General features: G+C 35.6%; 1 protein-coding gene and 1 pseudogene across 5 annotated transcripts in view; both read left to right on the top strand.

The window, feature by feature from the left end:
* The window catches only part of LOC309864823 (cytochrome b5 reductase 4), a 93,145-nt gene that overhangs the window by 45,558 nt on the left and 22,195 nt on the right, over positions 1–25,392 (top strand). For 3 of the 4 annotated variants that reach the window (XM_082730692.1, XM_082730690.1, XM_082730689.1), the window contains 5 exons: positions 1,505–1,565; positions 2,987–3,044; positions 4,540–4,633; positions 6,654–6,686; positions 8,555–8,677. In XM_082730692.1, the coding sequence (XP_082586818.1) occupies positions 1,505–1,565; positions 2,987–3,044; positions 4,540–4,633; positions 6,654–6,686; positions 8,555–8,677 (369 nt within the window). The remainder of the gene's footprint in view (positions 1–1,504; positions 1,566–2,986; positions 3,045–4,539; positions 4,634–6,653; positions 6,687–8,554; positions 8,678–25,392) is intronic. The other variant, XM_082730691.1, reaches the window with a different exon arrangement.
* On the top strand, positions 18,398–24,330 carry LOC309865132 (ret finger protein-like 4A pseudogene; annotated as a pseudogene). The gene is made up of 2 exons: positions 18,398–18,490; positions 23,440–24,330. The product of its transcript is annotated as a ret finger protein-like 4A pseudogene (transcript).

Genomic DNA, 25,392 nt, shown 5'->3' with positions numbered 1-25,392 from the left:
AGCCTCATCCCCCAAAATATGGCTGCTTGATATCCTGTGCTTGCACTTAAGTTGGATTTAAACAGAAGTTTCTTGGCCTGAAAGAATCCTGGAAACCTCTAAACTAAACCTCTCAACTAGCCTGTCTGAAAGGTGCCTCCCCTCTCTGACCTTATCTAATTACTGTGACTTCTAATGTGGGAATTCTAAGACTCACCAGAGACTAAACATAGTATTTGTTTTCCTGCTGAGTTTGAGGGATAGAAATTTAACTGATAGAGTGATTTTCTTTCTTTCTTTCTTTCTTTCTTTCTTTCTTTCTTTCTTTCTTTCTTTCTTTCTTTCTTTCTCTCTCTCTCTCTCTCTCTTTCTTTCTTTTTAAAGATTTTATCCATTTATTCAACAGAGAGAGATCACAAGTAGGCAGAGAGGCAGGCAGAGAGAGAGAGAGGAGTAAGCAGGCTCCCCACCAAGGAGAGAGCCCGATGCAGGGCTTGATCCCAGCATCCTGGGATCATGACTTGAGTTGAAGGCAGAGGCTTTAACCCTCTGAGCCACCCAGGCGCCCCGATACAGTGATTTTCAAAAGTGTTTTAGCAGCAGTCCTCCTTTTTTCCAAACTGAACCTTGCAGGTAACAATGCACTCTAGTTGTGGGAGGGAAACATTAGTGCTTCCAGAATCTCCAGAGTTCTTGCATGTCTCAGAGTTTTCATTTGAAAATGGCAGTTTTAGTGGGCTTTTTAAAATGCTGTGTTGATGCATGCCCACAAGAAAGACTGGAATGGGAAAAGGACAATACCATATGTCATTGAGGTTGTAGAACATCTGGAACTCTCAAGACACTTCTGGTAAAAAATGTCATTTGGTACAACCACTTTAGAAAAGCATTTAGCAGCATCTACTGAAGCTGAACATACACACACCTTAAAAACTTACCAGAAATGTAGATACATGTTCTTTAAGAATGTACATGTACATATATAAGAATGTTTATAACAGTGCTATTTGTGTCTAAGAGCCAAAAACTGGAAACATCTAAAATGTCCATCAGCAGGAGAATGTGTAAATTCTATATATTTATACAATTTAGTAATATTTAGTAATAAAATGGAATGAACTACTGTTGACTTCAACAGCATGGGTAAAATCTCAGAAACCTCAAGGTTTGACTTATTGCTCACTATCAATCATTCTTATTTAACGTAAGGTCTGTAATGCAGGACCAAAAAAAGCCAGATGAAAAGAGAAAATATTGTATGATTACATTTTTATAAAGGTCAAATATAGGCAGAAACTAATGATGCTACTAGACGTCAGAATAATGGGTGCTTGGAGGAGGGCTGGTGATTGGAAGGAGGCAGAGAATGGCACTTACTTCAAGGGTATGTGTTACTTTATGAAAATTCATTACGTAGTACATCTGTGATTTGTGTCCTTTTATGATGTTTTAATACCTTTACTAAAAACAAAAAAGATAAATGCTTTCTAGATGAACTGTGGCTGTTTTGTTTTTCTTTGTGAAGGCATGCTTCCCAAGAGCCAAGTGTCAGATGCACTTGCCAAAGAAGGCCCTAGTTCTCCAAGGTATGCATTCTTGTTATGCTTTTTTAAAGCTAAATCAGTTCTACACCAAAACATACACGTTAAAAAAAAAAAATAAACAGCTCTGACTTTGAGTTATTGCCTACTATATTAATCATGCTTCTTTGACATAAGAGCGTAGTGTCCCATTTATCAGGCATTGTTGGAGAATGAGCTGTTTCCTGTTAATGTGAATTTTTAGTATAACTGAAGTTTGATCCAATTTAAAGACTGTGGTGTTTAAATCTTTATATTTAAAAAACTTTAAACTTAAAAATATTTTTTAACTTTAACAAACTATTCAAAAAAATTTTTTCTGATTATAAAGTCTACATTCATGGTAGAAAACTTGAAAAATATGGAGAAATACAAAAAAGTAGGTGATAAAATCAGTCATATTCTATCTAGATATATACTTAATATTTGGTTTATTCTACCCACTTAGATTCATTTAACCCCTATTTCTGTATTATTCTATTTTGATAATACTGGCATTGCAATGTGTTCTATGAGCAATTTCCTATGTCATTAAATGTTCTGCAAAAGCATTTTTTGTCTGCCTGCTATCAAATGACCATACCATTATTTACTCAATTACTATATTGTTTTTAAAATGCACTGCACAGCAACAGTCTTAGTAAATTATTTGATCCATATGTGTTTTTGTTAATGTTAACATTGCGGATGCCTTCAGGGTTCTAAACATTCTTTGCCATTTTTTTTCTCTTTCTGCTTTTCTCTCTACTGTCAGTCTATAACAGCAGCATCCTGCTATATTTGTTAAATCTATTAAAGTATTTCATATACAGTTTTAATGTAAGGGCATAAGGATATCTCTAGGGTTTACCGGTGGGTGTCCTTATATATGTAAGAAGTACAAAAACAGTATCAGTTTGATGAACCACTATTATAAAACAGAAGACTTAGTTTTACCTTAAGTTTTATTGTTGAGCCATTAAAAGACCTTGATGAACTAATATCTTGAATAATAATATATTTGTGACAGGGAGGGAGTGAAGGTAATAAGTATGTAGATTTTTTTCATGCTTCTTAAGAAAATATGTTATTACTCTAATAAAAGATTTTAGTGGTACTTGTAACCTTTCTAAAAAGTATCTTGTCAAGGATATTATTTGTTTTAATCCAAGTTGGAATATGTGTTAGTATAGGTATTTTAAATTCAGAAGTAGTTACCACTTATATAAGGGTAAGACACCCCCCCCCCGTTATTTAGAAAAATGTTTACCTAGAGAAATATATTTCTTACAGCAGATTTTAAGCCATATATTTAAAATCATATATTTATGTTAAGTCATATTGTGTATTTTTAAGCCATATATATATTTTTAAGTCATATATTTAATGATTTAATATTTTAGTACATGATTGTCAATGTAATTATTCATTCTTTTACTATTTCACAGCTATGACTGGTTCCAGACAGACTCTTTAGTCACCATTGTTATATATACTAAACAGAAGGTAAACTTTAAAATCAGAAAAAAAGTAAATGCTCAATAAATGTTAGCTATTTTCTAAGCACTCTTATATTAACTTTTTACTCATAGAAACTCCATGAGGTAGATTAAATAATTTACCCAAAGTCACACAGTAAGTGATGGTAGGTCTAGCATTTTGAACCCAGGCAGGCTGGCTCCAGAGTATACACTCTTAACAACCATGCTGTAGCCTCTTTAAAAAGCTAGACTAGGAAATATATTACATACTGTGTGTGTGTGTGTGTGTGTGTGTGTGTGTGTGTGTGTGTGTTTTAAGCATGGATAACAAAAGTGAGAATTGCAGTTAACTTTATTGTAAGAACTAACTTCCTGCACATGAATTGGGATTTGAGAATATGGTAGAGACTGTATTACTGTGGTTTAGTAATACTAAGCCACTAATGGGATTCAAATGCCCCCTTGAAACTAAAATTAAGGACACATTGGTTTACTAAGTACTTATCAAACTCCTACTTTATTTGCAATACTATTTAAGAATTCAGGGATCTAATGATGAGCCAGATATGTAGATACTTGGCTTTCATGGGACTTATTAGTCTGTCTGGGAAATCAGATAAGTACACAGACAACATATAACATCTCCAAATAGATCCTTCAGCAATTGGCAAGGTTCTCACACTTGAACCATGTAAATTTAAAGACAAGTTCTGGCAGCTAGGAATTTCTGAGACTGCATGTTACTTCTGTAATAGCAGAATCACATATGAGCTGTTGAATTGTGGAGTGACCAGGCTCTGTTTTCTGCCTGATACAGCCTGGAAGGCTAGAGACACCACTTGAACCCCTTCCACTCCCTCTTGTTATTGTCTTCTCCTCCTCACGCAGTCCAAAATCAAGAGGGCACAGCCTAGGGAGGTTGGGGTCTACTTCTTTTGGTAGTATCAGTGAGGCACAGGGGATGAATGACTGAGGGAAGGTGGAAGATTTCTATGTGGAATAATGTGTTCAGTGTATGGTATAAAAGATAGGTACCAAAATAGCTTGGAAAAGGCTATGCAGAAATTAGAGCTATCTAAAAATTTTTTAGTGAATTTTTTAAGCTGAAGTCAGAGGTTGTGTAATTTGCCCAGCATCACATAATAGTAGAAAGATTAAAATCAACATGTATCTTGATTGCTGGTCCGATTATCATTTTTTCCAAATTATTTATTCAATAAATATTTATCGAGCACCTACTAGGTACTAAGCACTATTCTAGACAGTCCCATACATTTAGAGCTTAGAGATGAGTGGATGACGTAGATATTAAGGAGAGACAAATTTATAATTAAAATTGCACTGTGTGTTTTGAAGGAGAACTGTGTTGTATGAGAAAAAAACAGGTGTAACCTTTACTCATCTTGTGGATCCTATAAAGAAGGGCCATATGAACATCTGTGGATTATCTTAAAAGTTTAATTTAAAAATTTGGGAAAAATTTTACTTTATAATCTTTCTCTTTTTGCTTTCTGTTTAAGGATATTAATTTAGACTCAATAATAGTTGATCATCAGGATAATTCCTTTAGAGCAGAAACAGTTATCAAGGATTATTCATATATTATACATGTTGGTAAGTACTTTATATTAATGGAAGCAACTCCAGTTTCCTTTAAGTTTGGCAGTAACTCAGTCTGCAGTCTAGAGAGCTATAATATTTTATCTGATATTGTCAATTGGTTTGTTATTTCTGATCAATTTCTACTCTGTTTTTTCTTTATATTAAAGATAGGGCTAGGAAATGGCAGCATGACCTCATTTTTCCCAAGTTTAAATAATTGGATGCAATCAAAATCAATCATAATATGAAATATTTTTTGCCCTAGCTTTGTTAAGTGTCTTTTACTTGACACCTACAGACAGATCTCTGGAGGCCCGTCATGAGCTTCTACCGAGCAGCCATCACCAAGTGCTAGTTCTATGGGCCTGTTTTTTGCCTGCTCTGTCATGGGAAGTCAGAGGCTGCAGTAGAGATTGTTAAGATTGTACTGTATTCCTCAGCCTCCTGTTCCTTCATGACCAGAGATAAACCACACAGTCACTTCTGTCTGCTTTGAGAAATTAAGAGATCAGAAGAAACAAACTAGGACTAAAATCTGGAATCAAAAGTACCAAATTCTTAATCTACTTTTCACCCAAATGACTTTAGGATTTTACCCTTTTCTACTCTAATGAAGGTGATGTTATTCTAGTTAGAAGGTAGAAATGAAGCACATAGAAACTATGATAACAAGAAAATTATGTGTGAAGCAGGTGTTCTTATATCATTTACTTTGCAAAACAGAGACTGATTGCCCAGACATCAGCTGACTGAGGATTCTGTTCACTGCTTTACTATATTAATGATGTTCCTTTTGTCTTGAATTTGATCAGAGTTGATAAATGTTTTTTTCTTTCCTATTTTCTCCATTTAGTAGATTAATCAAACTGGAACGTTGAACTTTTCTTGTAGAAATAATAACTCATCCTATTTTTTCTTAGCGTAAGATCTAACACGTAGGGAGGCGTGCCTGGGTGGCTCCAACGGTAAAGTGTCAGACTTTGGCTCAGGTCATGATCTCGGGGTCCTGGGATCGAGCCTTGCATCTGGCTCTCCACTCTTTAGGGGAGTTGGCTCATCACTCTCCTGCTGCCGTTCCCCCCACCTATGCCCTCTCTCTCTCATAAATAAATAAAAAATCTTAAAAGAAAATAAAAGATCTAATGTATATTGGGAGAGTCACTGAGAGACACTCAGATGTCTAGAAAAGTACACATTACTTATTAGCACTGCTTGATTTTTCTTTAAGTAAAACCTCTGCACCACCATCTACTATGTTTCAAAGGCTTTATGGCTAATTTTGTTCCCACTACAGCTAACAATATGTAACGCACAATACAAAAGAAAAAAAAATTCCACAGTCAAAAAATATGAGATTTGGATGCCAATATTGGGTTGGAAGGACTAAAATAATGCGGAACTGTAAGTTCCAGATAACCATATTAACATAGTGAAGTTTAGAGCAGGTGTCTATAAAAATATTTCTTTCATTTCTCTCCCCCTTCTGGAATGCAATTTCCATAAGGCATTGGTTTTTCTCTTTCATTAACTGTTGTATCGATAATGCCTAGAAGATAACATACAGAGACTCAATAGTTTTCTTTCAATAACTGAATACATAGTCAGCCTTAGAGAACAATAAGAAAAAACAGAGCCAGACCCAAGCCTGGCCTGTACACACATCTACTTGCGAACACACTAGAGCATGCACACTGCAGGGGCTGCGTCCCTACCTGCCTGCTCACTTCTTGGTTTGTAGGTTTGTCAGGCTGGGACCGTCTTTGGACTAGAGTGGCTTCTCACTTATGGCAATTGGGTATTTGCTTTTTAATAAGGAGAGAAATTGAAAACTGTATGTCTTTATATTCAGATAGTTGGACATTTTGGTTGTATACAGTTTCTTTCTCCTGGCTGTCAGAATATGTTTTATTTATCTGGAGAGATTTGAAAGAGTACATAGTGCATATATGAACTGTTTAGATGATCTTACATGGTGTTCATAGATCGTATGAATTGAAGTTGGATTTTAACTAAACCTATTTTTCTTTCCTAGGGCTAAGTCATGAAGTTGAGGAAGATATTTCTGGTAAGCTACCAAAAAATAATTATGTGTATATATACATGAACATATATACATACCTACACAGGAAGAGAGAGAGAGAGAAAGAGAAAAATCAGCCTTTGTCTTATTTTTCATATGTGTATTTTCATATTACAAAACAAAGATGTAACATTTTCTATATAAACAAATACATTAATTTTTTTATAAATATGTTCTCTTGCTGGTTTCAGGTTTTTTCTGTTTGTTTGTTTTTTTCTTTCTCCTTGTTCCTTTCATCTTTTTACCCTTCCTTTTTCTCTCCTTGGAAGAAAATTCTTCTCTTCTTTCCATTCTCCTTATCTCTGCCCTCCTCCTGACATGCAATATGTAGAAATATACTAGACCATCCAAATTTTTCTTAGGTGTATAGATATAAATGTGTAATATTGACAGAGCATATTAAATTATAATATTGCTAAATATAAAAGTACAGTGTGGATTTCACAAAGCTGTTTAATAGCAGAAGATTCACAGAATGGTGGTTTCTTGATTGTTTTTTGGTCTTTTGTTTTTAGCTCTAGTGACATGTACTTGACGAAATTGTAATATATTTAATTGCATGATGGTTTGATATATGTATGCATTGTAAAAAGATTCCCACAATCGAGTTAACGCATCTTTCACCTCACGTATTTACTTTTTTGAATACTGTCTTAGCAAATTGGAATTGTAATATTATCAACTGTAGTTACCACGGTTATACATTAGATCCTCAGACCTTATTCATATCTTAACTGGAAGTTTTTACCCTTTTGTCATCCTCTCACTATCCCTTACCGCGCCCCTCCCCCCCAGCCAACCATTCTATTCTGTTTTTCACTTATATTATTTTTCACTTATATTTCACTATATAGATATATAGAGATAGTACACAAATATATGTGTAAATATATATACTTAAATATATATATATATATATATCTGTGTGTATATATGTAATTTCTTGTTTCAAAGTACTGTCAGAGTACCTTATACTGGTTCTGTGCTTTCTCTTTCCTATATGTGGTAGCAAGCTCTGTAAATTGTATAAAGACAGGATCATGTTTCTGTATTTGTTAAGCTTCAAATCAGTGCTCATTGAAATGAATGTATTTGACTAATCTGTCTTAAAAAGTATTATTAAGTTGCTGTTGAATTATGTGTTTACCTTGAGGAAGAACAGATTGTTTTCTGTTTTCAGTCAGTCTGAAGACAGACTGAAATACACTTTAGGGCCTTAAAAGCATGTTCAATTCATAAAATTTAATCAGTATATAAAAGTCTGTATTTTATTATTATATTATATCCATATATTCTGAACTCAGTCAAAAATTAAAAGATACCCTAAAAGACCTTTAATTATTTAAGATTCATATGTACCTCATAATTATTCATGAAGCTTTTTCTTTTGTTTATTCAGTTCAGAATTGATCTACTGAATTTACTCATAAGAACTTCTCAGATCCCAATTAAGAAATGGAAGAGTATAAATTAAATTTGCTTTTATAGGTCCACTCAGTGATTAATTTGTATATGTCAGCCCACTCCTTTTTTTTCGCCCCTGAAGCTATGTGTTAAGTACTTGCCATGGACATATTTGGGCTTCTGTGAAAACTAGCAGTACCTATTAGTTTGGATCTTGATAAATTAGTTTGAAAAAAGTTAATTTGATTCATATAATAAAATAAGTTAAATTTAATATCATTTAAGGGATAAACAGTTTTGACAAATATGTATATGAAGTCTTATCTTACTAATGATCTCTGTTATTCATATCAGATCAGAACATTTGTATTGTTTGAGGAAGACTGATTTTAAAGTAATGTGTTATATTTAGTTTCAGTGAATACAAATGAAATTTATCTTCTTTTTAGTGCGAGTTGTTGAGAATGTGGGAAAAATAGAGATTGTCCTAAAGAAAAAAGAAACTACTTCTTGGAAACGTCTCGGTCACCCCCTTGAGAATCATAATTCACTTATTCCAAGGAAAGATACAGGTATGCTGTGCTATTATTTTGAGTCCTGTATTGATGAAATTGTGTCAGTAGTGCAATTGTACCAGAGTTTGGAAGGCTATTTTGGGAGGAGCTGAAGGGCCCTTGTATCTCCCTGTAAGAAGTTATAAAAGGACGTGGTATCTGTTTTCCTCCTTTTTTCAAATTGAGATATGATTGACATATAATATTATACTAGTTTCTGGTATATAACATAGTGATTTGATATTTATAGACTTGGTGAAATGATCATCACAGTAAGTCTAGTTAACATCTGTCACTGTACAGTCACAAAAACTTTTTTTTTCTTGTAATGAGCTCTTTTAAGATCTACTTTCTTAGCAACTTTCAAATATTCATTACTGTATTATTAACTGTAATCACTAATGCAGTATGTTATATTGCCATGATTTGTTTATTTTATATTTGGAAGTTTGTACCTTTTAACCCTCTTCACGTATTTTGCCCACCCCACCACCTCCACCTCTGACAACCACCAGTCTATTTTCTGTATCTATGAGTTTGGGTTTGTTTGTTTGTTTTGTTTTGTTTTTCAGTTCCATATGTAAGTGAGATCATACAGTATTTGTCTATGTCTGACTTATTTCACTTCGCATAGTATCCTCAAGATCCATCCATGTCACAAGTGGCAGGCCTTTATTCTTTTTTATTTTATTATTATTTTTTTAAGATTTTATTTATTTATTTGACAGGCAGAGATTAGAAGTAGGCAGAGAGGCAGGCAGAGAGAGAGAGGAGGAAGCAGGCTCCCCGCTGAGCAGAGAGCCCGACGCGGGGCTCGATCCCAGGACTCCGGGACCATGACCCAAGCCGAAGGCAGAGGCTTTAACCCAGTGAGCCACCCAGGCGCCCCTATTCTTTTTTAAAATAGCTAAATAGTATACCATCATATCTCTCTATAGATACATACATTCCATATCTTTACCCATTCATTTATCAGTGGATGCTTAGGTTGCTTCCATATTACCACTGTAAATAATGCGGCAGTGAAGATGGTGGTACACATACATTTCCAAATTAGTGTCTTCATTTTCTTCAGATAAAAACCCAGAAGTGGAATACTGAATCATATTGTACTTCTATTTTTGATTTTCTGAGAAACCCCCATGCTGTTTCCCATAGAGGCTGCACCAATTTACATTCCCTCCAGCAGTGCATAACGATACCCTTTTCCCCCGCATCTTTGCCAACACAAAGTGATTTCTTGTCCTTTTGATAATAGCCATTCTCACAGGTGTGGGGTGATAGCTCATTGTGGTTTCGATTTACATTTCCCTGGTGATTTAGCGATGTTGAGCACCTTTTCATATACTTGTTAGCCATTTGTACATCCTCTTTGGAAAAAATATATCTTCAGGTTCTTTGAATTTTGTTTTTAGATTTTTAATTTATTTTTTAATCAGATTGTGTTTTTGTTGTTGAGTTGTATGAGCTTTTTATGATTTGCAAATATTTTCTCCCATTCAGTAGGTTTCCTTTTCATTTTGATGGTTTTCTTTTTTTAAAATTTTTTTTATTATATTCAGTTTCGTTAACATATATTGTATTACTAGTTTCAGGGGTAGCATTTAGTGATTCATTGTTGCATATAACATCCAGTGCTCATTACATCAAGTGCCCTCCTTAATGCCCACTTACCGCATTCCCCACCCACCTTCCCTCCGGCAGCCCTCAGTTTGTTTCCTATAGTTAAGAGTCTCTTACAGTTTGCCTCCCTCTCTATTTTCATCTTATTTTATTTTCCTTCCCTTTCCCTATGTTCATTTCTTTAGTTTCTTAAATAAATAATACATATGAGTGAAATCATATAGTATTTATCTTTCTCAGACTATCTTGTTTAGCATAATGTCCTGTAGTTCCATCCACATCATTGCAATTGGGTGGCTTTCATTCTTTTTAATGGCTGAGTAATACTCCATCACACACACACACACACACACACACACACACACACACACACTCACACACACACACTGTCTTCATCCATTCATCTATTGATGGATATCTGGGCTCTTTCTATATTTTGGCTATTGTAAACCTTGCTGCTATAAACAATAGGGTGCATGTGCCCCTTCTAATCTCCTTTGGATAAGTACCCAATAGTGCAATTGCTGGGTCAAAGGTCTATTTTTAACTTCTTGAGGATCCTCCATACTGTTATCCAGAGTGGTTGTACCAGTTCACATTCCCACCAATAATGTAAGAGGGTTCCCCTTTCTCCACATCCTTGCCAACATCTCACTTTTTAATTTTAACCATTGTGGTTTTGATTTGCATTTCCTGGATACCAACTGATGTTGAATATTTTTTCCTGTGTCTGTTGGTCATTGTATGTCTTCTTTGGAAAAATGTCTGTTCATGTCTTCTACCCATTTCTTGACTGATTATTTGTTTTTTGGTATTGAGTTTGTTGAAAATATTGTTGATGGTTTTCTTTTCCATGTAGAAGCTTTTGTAGTTTGATGTAGTGTCCTACTTTATTTTTGCTTTTGTTGCCTTTGATTTTGATGTCAGGTCCAAAAAATCATTGCTAGGATCAATGTCAAGGAGCTTACCATCTGTTTTCTTCTAGGAGTGTGTGGTTTCAGGTCTTTACATTCATGTCTTTAATCTACTTTAATTTTTGTGTATGGTATAAGATAATAGGCTATTTTTATTATTTTGCCTGTAGTATCCTATTTTCCTAGCACCATTTATTTGAAGGGACTGTCCTTTCTCCATTATATATATTCTTACCTCTTTTGTCATAAGTTAATTGATATATCTATCAAATCAGTTGAGATATCTATATATAGATATATACACCTATATTGTATATGCATACTGATACATCTATACATATATATATATTAATTTGGGTTTATTTCTGGGCTCTTTATTCTGTTCTATTGATCTATATATCTGTTTTTATGGCTACTATCCTGTTTTGCTTACTATAGCTTTGTGGTATAGTTTGAAAACGGAGTGTGGTACCTCCAGCTTTGTTCTCTCTCAGGATTGCTTTGGCTACTTGAGGATTTTGTGATTCCATACAGATTTTAGAATTAATTGTTCTAGTTCTGTGAAACATGCTATTGGTATTTTGGTAGTGATTACACTGAATCTATAGATTCTTTTGTGTAGTGTGACATTTTTTTAAAACAAAATTCATGGATTCCTACAATTCATAAGCATAGTATTTCTTTCCATTTATTTATGTCATCGTCAATTTTTTCCATCTATATCTTACAGTTTTCAGAGTGCAGGTTTTTCACCTCCTTGGTTAGATTTATTCCTTTTTGATATAATTGTAAATGAGATTGTTTTCTCAATTTTTCTTTCCAATAGTTCATTATTAGTTTTTAGAAATGCAAATTTTGGAGGGCGCCTGGGTGGCTCAGTGGGTTAAGCCTCTGCGTTTGGCTCAGGTCATGATCTCAGGGTCCTGGGATTGAGCCCCACATCGGGCTCTCTGCTCTGCAGGGAGCCTGCTTCCTCCTCTCTCTCTCTCTCTCTCTCTCTTTGCCTGCCTCTGCCTGCTTGTGATCCTGTCTGTCAAATAAATAAATAAAATCTTTAAAAAAAAAAAAAAGAAATGCAGATTTTTGTGTATTGATTTTGTATCCCGCTACTTCATTTATTATTTCTTTTTTTTTTTAAAGATTTTATTTATTTATTTGACAGATCACAAGTAGGCAGAGAGGCAGGCAGAGAGAGAGAGGAAAGCAGGTTTCCCACTGAGCAGGACCCTGAGGTCATGACCTGAGCCGAAGGTAGAGACTTTAACCCACTGAGCAACACAGGCGCCCCTCATTTATTATTTCTAACAGCTTTTTGGTGGAGTCTTCAGGGGTTTTTTCTATGTAATTTTATGTCATCTGCAAATATACTGATAGTTTTATTTCTTCCTTTCTAATTTGATGCTTTTTATTTCTTTCTCTTGCCTACTTATTGTGACTGGGACTTTCAGTATTATGTTGAATGAAAGTGGTGAGAGGGGCATCCTTGTCTTGTTCCTCATCAGCTTTTTACCATTGAGGATGATGTTAGCTGTGGACTTGTCATTTATGACCTTTATTACATTGAGGTGTGTTCCCTCTCTACCCACTTTGTTAAAAGTTTCCATCATAAATAGGTGTTGAGTTTTGTCAAATGCTTTTTTGGCATCTATTGAGATGATCATATGATTTCTATTAATTAACTCACATTCATTTATTTGTGGGTGTTGAACCATTCTTGTGTCCCTAGTATAAATCTTTCTTGATTATTGTGTATTGTTGAGTCCAGTTTGTTGATATTTTGTTGAAGATTTTTACATTTATGTTAGTCAAAGTATTAGCCTATAACTTTACTTTGTTTGGTAGAATTCACTAGCGAAGAAATCTGGTTCTGGACTTTTGTTTGTTGTGAGGTTTTTACTCACTAATTTCAATTCTTTCTAGTAATTGGTTCATTGAGATTTTCTATTTTTCCATGATTTGGGCGTGAAAGATTGTATGTTTCTAGGAATTTATTTACTTCCTCTAGGTTGTTTAATTGGTTGGTGTATAATTGTTCATAGAACTCTTTCAAGATCCTTTATATTTTTGTGGTACCATTTATAACATCTTTTCTTTTGTTTCTGATTTTGTTTGTTTGGGCCCTATTTTTTTTTTCTTGGTGAGTCTAGCTAAAGGTTAGTCAATTATATTTACCTAATTGGGGTACCAGCTCTTAGTCTTTTTAGTCTGTGTTTCATTTATTTCCACTCTGATCTTTAATATTTTCTTCCTTCTACTAATTTAGTGCTTCATTTGTTCTTTTTCTGGTTACTTGAAATGTGAAGCTAGTTTGTTTATTTGAGATTTTTTTTGTTTATTGAGGTAGGGTTTAGCGCTGTGAACTTCCTCTTAGAACTGCTTTTGCTGCATCCCATAAATTTTGATATGTTGTATTTCCTTCTCATTTGTCTCAAAGTTTTTTTGGTTTCTTTGTTGATCCATTGGTTGTTCAGTGCACTGTTTAATCTCCACCCATTTGTGAATTTTTCACTTTTCTTGTAATTGATTTCTAGTTTCACACCATTATAGCAGGAAAAGATGTTTGATATGATTTTGATCTTCTTAAATATATTAAACTTATTTTATGACCTAACATTTGATCTATCCTGGAGAATGTTCCATGTGTACTTGAGAAGAATGTGTATTCTGTTACTTACTTTTGGTTAGAATGTTCTGTTTATCTATCAAGTCAGTATGGTCTAATGTGTCATTTAAGGCCAATGTTTCCTTATTGATTTCCTATCTGGTATAGGAAAGTCCCTTACTTTATTGTATTGTATTTTCAGTTTCTCCCATTCAGTCTATTAATATTTGGTTGATATATTCAGGTACTGTAACTTCTGTTAGATACATAGGTGTTTACAAATGTTATTTCCTCTTGTTGGATTGACCCCTTTATCATTATATAATAATTCCTTCTTGTCTCTGATTATAGTCCTTGTTTTAAAATCTATTTTGTGTAATATGATATAACCACCTCAGCTTTCTTTGGGTTTCCATTCTCATGAAACATCTTTTTTCATCCCTTTGCTTTCCATTTGTGTGTCTCCTTACATTTGAAGTGAGCCTCTTCTAGACAGTATATAGATGGATCCTGTTTTTTAATTCATTCAGCCATTCTATGTCTTTTGACTAGTAGATTTAGTCCATTTACATTTAAGGTAATTATTGATAGGTATATACTTTTTGCCATCTTTTTGTTTTCTGGCTGTTTTATAGTTTTCTGTTCCATTCTTCTTCTCTTGCTCTCTTCCTTTAAGAGTTGATGACTTTCTTTAGTGTTACACTTCAGATTTTTTTTGTTACCTTTCATATATGTACTGTGGGTTTTTGCTTTATGATTAGCATGAGGCATACATATAAAAATCTGTATTTGTAATGGTCTGCTTTAGGTTGATAGCAGCTTAAGTTTGAATGCATTCAATAGCTCTACATTTTTACTCTTTCTCCACATCCACATTTTATGTTTTTGATGTTACATTTAATAAGAACCTTTTCTTATGTAAACTTTAAGTAATTATTACAATTAGTTGTTCTTATCACATTTGTCATTAACCTTCATACTAGCTTTATAAGTGATTAATCCACCACCTTTACTATATATTTACCTTTATCAATGAAATTATACTTTCATATATTTTCTTGTTACTAATTAGTGCTCTTTCTTTTCAGCTTAATGAAGTACCTCTAACATTTCTTATAAGCCTAGTTTAGTGGTGATGAACTCCTTTAGCTTTCACTTGTTTGGATAACTCTTTTTTTAATAGAGATTAAATTTTAGTCTCTACTACCTAATATTTAGGCATTACAAAGTTATTAGATAGTGATACCTGAATGGGGAAGCCAACTTGTGCTTAGACTATTGTTCAACTATTTACTCTTTCAGGTTCCTTTTTATAAAAGATGTGTAGCCAAGTTTAAGTTTATACCTTGTATACACATCTCATTTTTTTATATTAAGGAAGATATGTTTATTGTCTTTCTGCTTATCTAAACCATTGTCTCACTTTATTCCTAAAGGATGTAATTCATTTCCTTCTTCATTCATTTCCCTTTTTACTTTTTTTTTTTTAGGTTTTTAATGTTAGTATAACATTTATAGATGGAGATTAATATTTTAAGTGTTCTACCTGATGAATTTTCGTATAGTAAATGGGTACTATATTTTCTTTTCGAAAATTGGCAGGGTTTGAGAACTTGTTCCAAGAATTTTGAAATTTCACAATTTGTTATGCCTTAATGTGGGTCTGTTTTCGTTTCTCATGCTGGCTCTTTCTCCTTTGTGCTGTGTTTTCATTATGGAAACTTATGACCTTCAGTTCTGAGAAATACTGATTTTCCTTCTCTTCATAGTCTGTTTTTCCTGTGTGGAAGTATTCTTACTTTAAACCTTTTAAACTTATAAATAGCTCATTTTTTGGTGTCTTATTTTCAATTTTGCCCTTTTGTTCTATTTTTTGAGTGATTTCTTTAGCTGTATCTTTCAGCTCTTCTACTGAGTTACTCATTTCTACTCCCCTATTTTTAACTTCTAAGAACTCTTGATTTCTGTTCTTTTGTTTTAGCATCCTTTTTTTTTTTTTTTCCTCCTTAAGAGAGAAGGAGAGGTGTAGGCAGGGGCAGAGGGAGAGAAAGAATCTCAAGCAGGCACCATGCCCAGCACGAAGCCCGACACAGGTCTCCCATCTTAGAACCCCGAGATCATGACCTGAGGTGAAATCAAGTGTTAGACCCTTAACCAGCTGAACCACCCAGGTGCCCCTAGTATCCTATTCTTAATAGCCTCTCTTATATTTTTAATAATTACTGATAGAGCTTTTGTGTTTCCCTCTTCCCATGTAACCTTTGCCCCAAAGTTCATTTGTTTGTTTTAGTCTATCTTTCATGTTAGATGCTTTCTTTGAAGGTCGCTGATCCTTGATTAACTGATCATATTTCTGGGGGTGTCACTCTAACCAAAAGGTGCGCAGAAACATTGTGAATGTTGGTGTGACTTATTGACAGTTATATTAACTGTATGGGTGGATTGTTTTCTTGTTCCCAAGTTCAATGACTCTGTTTTGTCAGAGACTTGAGAATGGACAGTCTCCTACTTTGCACCTAGAATTTCAGAAGTCTTATGGGGAAAGAAGGCTAGGTATCTATAAACTTAATTTTTTTTGTTTGTTGTCTAGCATACTGTATTAGTTGGTAATACTGCCATAACAAAGTACCAGATTGAGTGGCCTGATAACAAAAATTTATTTCCTCAGTCCAGAGGCCAGAAGTCCAAGATCAAGGTGTTGGCAGAGTCTGTTCTTTCTGACGCTTCTGTCCTTGGCTTGTAGGTGGCCATCTTCACATGATCTTCCGTCTGTTGTGTCTGTTCCCCCATTGCCTCTTTTTACAAGGATATGAATCACACTGGATTAGGGATCACCACCTCTAATGACCTCATTTTCACTTAATTCACATTTCAAAAGAACCTGTCTCCAAGTAGTCTCATTGTGAGGTGCGGGGGTTATATTTGCCAGATAGGAAAATTGAGGGGGACACAATTCAGCCTATAACATATATCAAACCCAGAGACCCTTTGTTTTACCCACTCTAGAGAATACACTTCTAATATTTTCCCAGAATAGGAGAAGTTTAGTCATGTGGCTATGCTAAATAGGGGAAGACTTGAGCAAAGGTGGAGGTGGGAGGAATCTAGATTTCTTTTTTTTTTTTTTTTTTTTTTTTTAAAGATTTTATTTATTTATTTGACAGAGAGAAATCACAAGTAGATGGAGAGGCAGGCAGAGAGAGAGAGAGGGAAGCAGGCTCCCTGCTGAGCAGAGAGCCCGATGCGGGACTCGATCCCAGGACCCTGAGATCATGACCTGAGCCGAAGGCAGCGGCTTAACCCACTGAGCCACCCAGGCACCCGGAATCTAGATTTCTTAAATGCACTTTCACCCAGAAAGTGGTTTCAGCTCCAGCGTCACTCTGATTTCAGATATAATTGGTCCTGCCAATTTTTGAGCCTTCAGGGATTTTTTGTTACAAGTGAGTCAAATCTTCGCTTTTTTTACTTCTAATTTAAGATCAGCATTATTGAATCTGCTGAGTCAGTTACCAGTCATTTCTTTGCCTTGTCAGCTCTTAGAGTTTTGCTGCTTTTTCTTATTTCCATTCTTTATGTCCTTGCAGGCTTATGCCTTAAAAAATAACCAAACACACACACACACACACACACACACACACACACACACACCTTTGTTATTATTTTAGGGGAGTTAGAAGGAATTAACTACATGTATTCACTTTAGCATCTTTAAATATTTAAAAGTATTATAAATATTTTTAAAATTACAAAGTTGTATTTGTGGATATTTAATTTCAGGAAAGTTATCAGGTAGTATTAATTTGTTATAGCCACAGTCAGTAGAAAGCTGTTTTAGGCGCTGTGCTAATTATTTTCCCAAGTGAAAGAACACACACTGACATGAGACTGAAGAATACTTTTTTATAAAGTGTTCTGTACTTATAAAGTATTCTGTATTACAGAGCAAGTTCTGTAATACAAACTGAGCATATTCCAAAGTAACCCCAAGCAAACAGATATAGATGAGTTCATTGGGAGCCACTCCCTGAACGAGGTGAATTTCCAGCAATGCTGTGAAAATAACTTTCAAACACATAACAAGAACTAGGAATGGTTTTCCAGGAAGAGCCTCAGATGGTTAACTAGGTACTTATTGTGCAGGGCATTTTGCAAGTTGTAGAGAAAGAAAAATGTAAGCCACAAGTGGGGAAAGGCCAAATAGAATTCTTTTATAGGAGCAGAGGTCTGAATTTTGTGGTATTAGGAAGAGAGAAAGAACATAGAGAAATAATAGTGTGATCTAGCAGATCAGAAGAAAATAGATAGAAGACCGTGGCAATGAAAAGAGGTATTATTAAAGTGAAATCTCTTGCCCTGATAGTATCTATCTAGTGATTGAAAAATCATAGCAAACCAGATAAAAGCTAAGTCCAAGAAATAAAAGATACTAAGAATGAAGGGTGACCTCCATTTGGAAATTGTTAGAATGGGCATCAGTCAGGTTTTCTCAGTAATTTCCCAAGGCTTGCCATGAACTCTTTATCTCTGCCATAAATTTCTTCTTGAGTCATGAATCCCCACAGTTAAGTTTTAGGTTTCTTGTCTGAAATTGGAGCAATGCAGGTATTTTTCATTGAATTGGGTTTTCCACTTTGGAAAATGACTCAGAGTTTAGGGGAGGCGTTTATGTGTGTGACTGAATTAGCAAAGGTAATTTCTTCTTTGTTCTTTCCATTCCTTAAATCATGACAGAAATTGTCGATTAGTCACTAGTAAAGCTGAATACTTCTATCAAATTATTATGATTAACTTGCTATCAGTAATGTCAAATGTTCATAGTCTGTCATGTGGTCCTAGGTTTTCAGTATGTTAAAATTATTGACTCTTACAATACTAGCATCCTGCCTTCCTCTTATTAAAATTTCTTAGCTAAATGAAATTTTGAAAATAAACATTTTGAAAATAATTTTGAAAATTTTGAAAATAAAACTTTTAATGCGATACCTTCTCATGTCAAATTCAGAATTTACTTACACTAAAGATTTAAAATAAAACAAAGAACATAATTTGAGAAGAGAAACTACTTCATTTTTACCTTTAATCCACAGGTAACAGGTGATAACATAAACTATCAGTGGAATTAGATTACCATTTTTAAGTTGTTTGCTTATCATCCCCCCCCCCCCGCCAAGAAGTGATGATTATAAGTGAATAGTTGTGTGTGTGTGTCTGTGTGTGTGTATGCGTGCACGCAACTGATAGGCAATTGGGTTACTATTTCTATAGCCAACCTAAAATTTTATTTTAGTTGTAGTTGCCTTTACTGTGGGGCCTTTGATCATGAGACAGAGTTAGTTTTATAGATTTGCCAACAAACACCTCAGTAAGTGAACATCAGGAAACAAAATTGTAAAGAAGTCTGTCTGTCATAATTTAATTAATTAAATTAATTTAAATTAATTTAATTTTCTAAAAAATTTTTTAAAAAATTTTTAAAAAAATTAAAAAATTTTGTCACAATTTTGATGTCAGCAGCCACTTATAAACCTTTGTGTTAAATATATGCATTGAATCTGTAACTTTAGTCTTTTTAATCTAAGTTGAACTACGTGAAATTGTTCATATTTTACTATTTTTAACCTAGAAAGCTGACGGTTTCACATGGTTTGACCTATACTGTTGTAATGGCTTCTTAACTGCAGATATCACACACACGTGTGCACTCACACACCAAGGTACTATCTGTGCTCATAAATGTGCTTATGGACACATACTGTAAGCAGTCGTTTAATTGAGCCTTTTTGTGGGGCCTGTGATTCTGCAGGCAAGCTGCTATGGAACAGATTTTCTTGCTGGGGTCAGAAGAGCCACCCTTATACCTCTCCCTATTCTTTGCCTGTACATCCATGTTTCTTTGCTGCCCCAAAATAAGCATTCAAAATTATGAGAAATGAAGAAGTTTTGCAAGTAGCAAAGAAAAACTTCTGTGTGCATCTTTCTCTTCAGTTACCTCCTCTGCCCAGCGTACATGGAGTTGTCTCAAACTTGGTAGCCAATACAGTGCTTTGGCATCTTGCTGTCTTTTTTCATCTCTGTTAGAATGGCCCAAATGTGCGATCTGAAGAAACACAGACTAGATGCGGCAGGCTATAATTGAGTGAGAAATATTGCTGTATTAAAAAAATAAAATGGAAGAGGTTTAAAACCTTAGAATGCAGGGTGTTCAGGCACTCGAGTATACAGTGTTGGCTGCATTATTAGTTACGGAACAAGAGACAAAAGGTGTTAGGTATAGCGGTGTTCAGATTTTGTGACAATCTTCCTAAATGGTGTGTGGTCTAAAAAACTCCACTGAATCTAGTCTTGGAGAAAGAGCTGCCTTTCTCCTAGTTTAACTCTGTAAAATCCGCACCTTGGAAGATTCAGTTCCCATCAGTCTGAGGTAGTAAAACATCTTAATATGAAACAAGAAGGAATCTGTGCTTTCCTGTCGATTTGATAATACTAATTTAACTATTATGTATGAAAATTCTCAGTATTTGAGCATTCTGTTTCATTGTGTTTTATTCTAAAATATGAATAGACATGTGTCCACAGTTATGTATTATCCTTAGTGTTTGACAACAAGTTGTGGATTTTTTTTTTTTTTTCTGAGAGAGAGAGAGTATCTTGAGCAGACTTCATGCCTAGCACAGAGCCCAGTGTGGGGCTCAATATCATGACCCTGAGATCATGACCTGAGCCAAATCAAAAGTCAGATGCTTAACCGACTGAACCACCCAGGAAACTTAGTTCTTATTCATATATACAAAGGGGTTTGAGTGAGGATATTAAAATTAAACTACTAGAGATTAAGTGGAAGCTTTATGAAAATTAGTGAAAAGCCTCAATAATTTTTTAAAAACAACAAAAAATATGTGAAGTTATGTAATTCTTTTAAGAGTAATATTCCAACTTTGTTGCATCTTCAGTATAGGAAGATAGTCTGATAACTTCATAAGATTGAATTATTTTCTCAGTAGTCAAAATGTTAAACATTTTACAGTACTTGGAAATAGTTTATACTTAAGTGTTCTGGACATCATCCCTGCAGTCACTTCATTGCTCATCAAGATCACTGTCTTGGCAGAAATAGCTAGCAAGGCTAAATGAGCCTGGCCTCTGCTATGTGAACTGTGACAGATTCTAAGTGGAATGTGTATTTTACTGAATGGCTATAGATTGTGTTTTTTCCTATGTGGATATATCTAGGTATGTACATAAATACATTTTTAACTATTATAGATGTTAGTGTGTTTGGGGTTGTTTCTTTTCCATGGATTGCATTTTTAAGTGTGTACTTAAAAAACCACTAATTGGTTGCCCTACGTTGGTTCCAGAAGATCGTGGAGGAATAAATGAATAAAGGTAGATTGCAAAGTAGGAGCTAAGCAAATGACATTTAGGTGATGGAAAGTAGTAATGAGTGCTAAGAAAAAGTACAGTTAGTGAGAACAGTAGAGAATGGAAATGTTCAAGAAGAGAAATACCTGGGGTGAGTTTTGACTTGCTGAACTGATTCCTTAATTTGTACATTAAATAGTTAGTAGGAGGTTGTAAAGGGTGGAGGCTTAGTCTATATTTATGCTTGAACTGACGTGGTTAGAGCAGGGAGGAAGACACCAAATCATAAGCTAGTCTAGAACAGTGGCTTTTCATATTTTTTGAGGAAAGCCTATGAACTGGGGCAAGAAACTCTTAATCACACCTTGCCTCTTCCCGCATCTTCTCCAGCTGCTCTGTGAGAGCAGAGCTCAGCCTCTGCACAAGCTATTTAACTTCTCTAAGCCTCTTTTTCTAGTAGGGAAAGTAGAGTGTATAGGTGCTTTAAAAGTGTACTAAGTTCAAGTAGGAGTGGAAGACCAGATGGAAGGCAGTGTGGACTTGGAACCAGGGTTCTTTTTGTGTTCTCTCTCCCACTGAAGACTGTCTAGACTTGAGCCTTGTGAAATTCTATTCTTTAGAAGGAAAAATGCCATCTCTTTTCAACCAGAAGAAAAGAGTATGCCCAAATTAATCATGTTATCCTTAATATTTATTACCATGAGTAATATCATATGTGTGTTATTAAGAGAAGTCAGGTGTTTGGGACAGAATTTTTTTTGTCTTAATGCTTCTGTTTCACCATCTTATATTTATTTCAGTTTCTTATTATCTTATATAATTATTTATGCTTACAAAGCCAGAGACTTGACATTTAAATAATGGCACTGCGCGGCCTGAAATAGTCAGTGTGTCTCCTCCCTATTCTTTTCTTCTCATATGTTTCACAGCTGTCTGTACCATCTCTCTCCGCAGCGTAATTAAAAGATGAAAACTTTCTTCAGTGTTTCCTAAACTTTTAGAACCTGGATGTTCTTTAAAATTATGGCAGACTAATAGGCAAGATGTTGAAATTATCTCTTGGGTGTTAAATAGTAAGGATACTCTATGGACTTAACAAGAAGTGTCAGTAAATGACTGTAACCAGGGCTTTCATTGTGTTTGAAATGTAACTAAAGAAATGCATACTTCAGGTAGCAAATCCTTTCTGGCAAAGGCTAGAGTTGAAGGTCAGAAGTTGAACCTTTCATCTAGCAGTAGCGTTTTTCAGAAGGGCATGTGTTCACTGTCATTGTAAGAGAGCTACTTGTCCCACCCCTTCCCACAGGATGAGAAGTATGTAAGGCCAAGAAATGTCCACCTCAGTTCACCCTCTCCTTCAACAGCTGCACTTTAGGTATCTGCAACCCAGAATTCCTGCTCAGATGGCTCCAAATCCACTTGCATTCAAGGAATGGCCAAGGCTGTTTATGAGGAAAGCAAAAGGATGAGCTTAAACATGAGCTAGTGTGTCCACACCCGTGTTAAGGCTCCACTCAGTATCAGACAGAGCCTGAGGTGAGAGAAGAAGGGGTTGGGAGAAGGCCATAGCCAGTCAGTTGGGGGTACAGCTCTCATCCCTCTGCCATTTTCTTGTAGAACTCAAGAGTTCAGGAATCCTGAATTTGAACCTAACCCCCAAAGGTCTATTTCAAGATACAGCATAGAACACATTTTATTTAACAGTTATTCATCTGACTTATAACTTTTAAATGTTCAGACATATTGTATATGGGTCTGTGATTGTGTTCTCACTCTGGGTCCCAGAAAGGAAGGGACAAGGAGATCATTTGAACCTTCATTTGTCCTTCTAGGTGAGCCTGTGTCCACTGATCTCATTGTCAGTCTAATACTGGATTAGGTGTTTTAGGATAATGTTACAGTCGTTCCTTTAGCTTTAATTTGGTCTGAACTATGCCCTGGCACTAGAATGAGGTGACTTCAGTAATGCCCCTTGGTTTCGGTGTGCAATGCTGCACTCTAAATTCATCTGCATACTGAGCTACCATGGGGGCAGATGGAAAGATTTAGTGACCAGGGTCTTTAAGATCCAAAGGGATAAGGGAAGAAGAGAAATTGGATGAAACCATGCCCAAAATGATTTCTTAGGATTATGAGTGAATTTCAGTTTTCTACAAACCATTATTGGGTGTTGGGCATTCACTTCCTAAGATCGGGAGTCAATCCTGACCTACTTAAATATTTTTAATTAAATTTAAAAAAAGAAGGAATAATTAAGAGAAGAAATACATTATCAGAGAACTGCAATCAGGGGGAGAACTGGGGCCAGAGCAGGGCTGAATGGTCATGGCCACACACCTGTGTGCCTGACTTACCTGGAGACGCCGGTGAACCTGAAGTGTGGCTTCACCTGCTGCTTCCACTGCTTCGACTCACTGCAGAGGGAGCCTGGCGGGGAGGGTTTCTGGTGCCCCTCATCCTCCGTGCTCTCTTGGAAGAAGGACCTTTGGCCCAGCACCCATCTTGGGAGGCTGATTTTGAGGATGAGGGAGTTGGAGCCCTAGCAGAAAGCCATTCTGCACAAGAACCCAAACATGCACAAGGTCACATGGAGGTGACCCTGGATGTCGACATCACCAACCACTACTACCTCATCGTTTCTGAGACCTGAGAAGTGTCCGCTGTGGGTATTCCAGACAGAACCGGAGGGCCAGAGCCGAGAGGTTCTACTATGCCCTTTGCATCCTGGGTTCCCCTCTGGCCACCACTACTGGGAGATGGACATGGGGACGAGCAAGAAATGGGACATTGGTGTTTGCAGAGACTCCGCTGACCGACCAGGGCCCATTCTGCTATCTGAAGAACTTGGCTTCTGGACAGTGGGCTTGAGAAAAGGAGATCTCTTCCAAGCCAGCACCAGACCTGTGATTGTTCTCTCGGTGAGCCCCCACTTACACTGACTAGGGATTTTCTTGGACGTGATTCTTGGCACCGTTTCTTTTTATTATTTGAGCGATGGAGCCCATATTTTCACCTTCATTGGAATTCCTGCTGTGGGGCCGCTGCATCTGCTTTTTGCTCCCAGGAGCCCCACCATGGATGGTCAAAGGTTCCTGAGAATCTGTCCTGTGAGGAATCCAGCCATTGCCAGCTGTCCAGTGGGCTTGGATGCAAAACAAAGTTTCTAGAGAATTCCTGTGTGCTCACAGCCAGAGCTAGGACCCTTCCTGCTTGTTACGTGGATGGTACAGAGGGTAGACGAGAAACGTGGAGTAGTTGGCTAATCATGAACATTACTCAGATAAGGGGGAAGTGCCTTTCAAACATGAAGTATCATGCAGTCGTTCTTGTTGGGACTTTCCATGTTTCAGTTCCAATGGGTTCTGATTTTTCAGATCAATTTCCAAATGTGTCTATTTTCTGCAATATTAACTTAGTGTTAATGGAGGTTAGAAACTAAATAAAAACATGGATGTCGCCAAAAAAAAAGAAAAGAAAAGAAAAGAAATACATTATCAGAGTTAATCTGTTTCCATCTCTATAAATGCTGTTTTATAAGAGAGGAAATAATAAAACAAACCAATATTATCAGTGTAGTCTGGCATGCTCTTTAGGTCTACAGGAGTTCTGTATGAAACTATTAATGCTTTCAGAATTTCTATAACAAGTTCTTGTAACCTAAATGGTATTATTTTACTCTGTATAAAAATAGTATATATTTCCTGTGCTTGGGATATTAATTTCAAGTATTTTCAGTATTTATAGAAACACTTTGTTCCTTTTTGTTTATATGTATATTAGTAGCACAGATTGGGAATTTTCATTTTTCACTTAATTTTCCAAGTAGGTATGTCTGTGTGGCTCAGTCCATGGGGCGTCAGCTTGGGTTATGATCTCAGGGTCTTGGGGTCGAGCCCCACATCGGGCTCCCTGCTCAGTGGGGAGTCTGCTTTTTCCTCTCCCTCTCTGTCTGTGTGCTCTTCCTCTCTCAAATTAATAAAATCTTTTAAAAAATTAATTTTTCAGGTCTTGGGAATGTACACCCTTAAACATAAAAGTTCATTTTTTAATTTTAATCATTTCTTGACAGTTAAATTGTTCTATAATTCATACACAAACATAGAGAAATAGACTGTTTATTTTTCCTGGATTTATCAAAGAAGTATTTCTAAATTTAATAATCTTAATATTGTTAAATGTTAAATACTTAAATTTCAAGACCACTCTGTAAGAAAAGACTTTAGAATGTA

The sequence above is a fragment of the Mustela nivalis genome (assembly GCF_964662115.1).
Source record: "Mustela nivalis genome assembly, chromosome: 5".
Classification (NCBI taxonomy): domain Eukaryota; kingdom Metazoa; phylum Chordata; class Mammalia; order Carnivora; family Mustelidae; genus Mustela; species Mustela nivalis.
The sequence above is the reverse complement of the archived record's forward strand: the minus strand, read 5'-3'. Positions and strand labels throughout refer to the sequence as shown.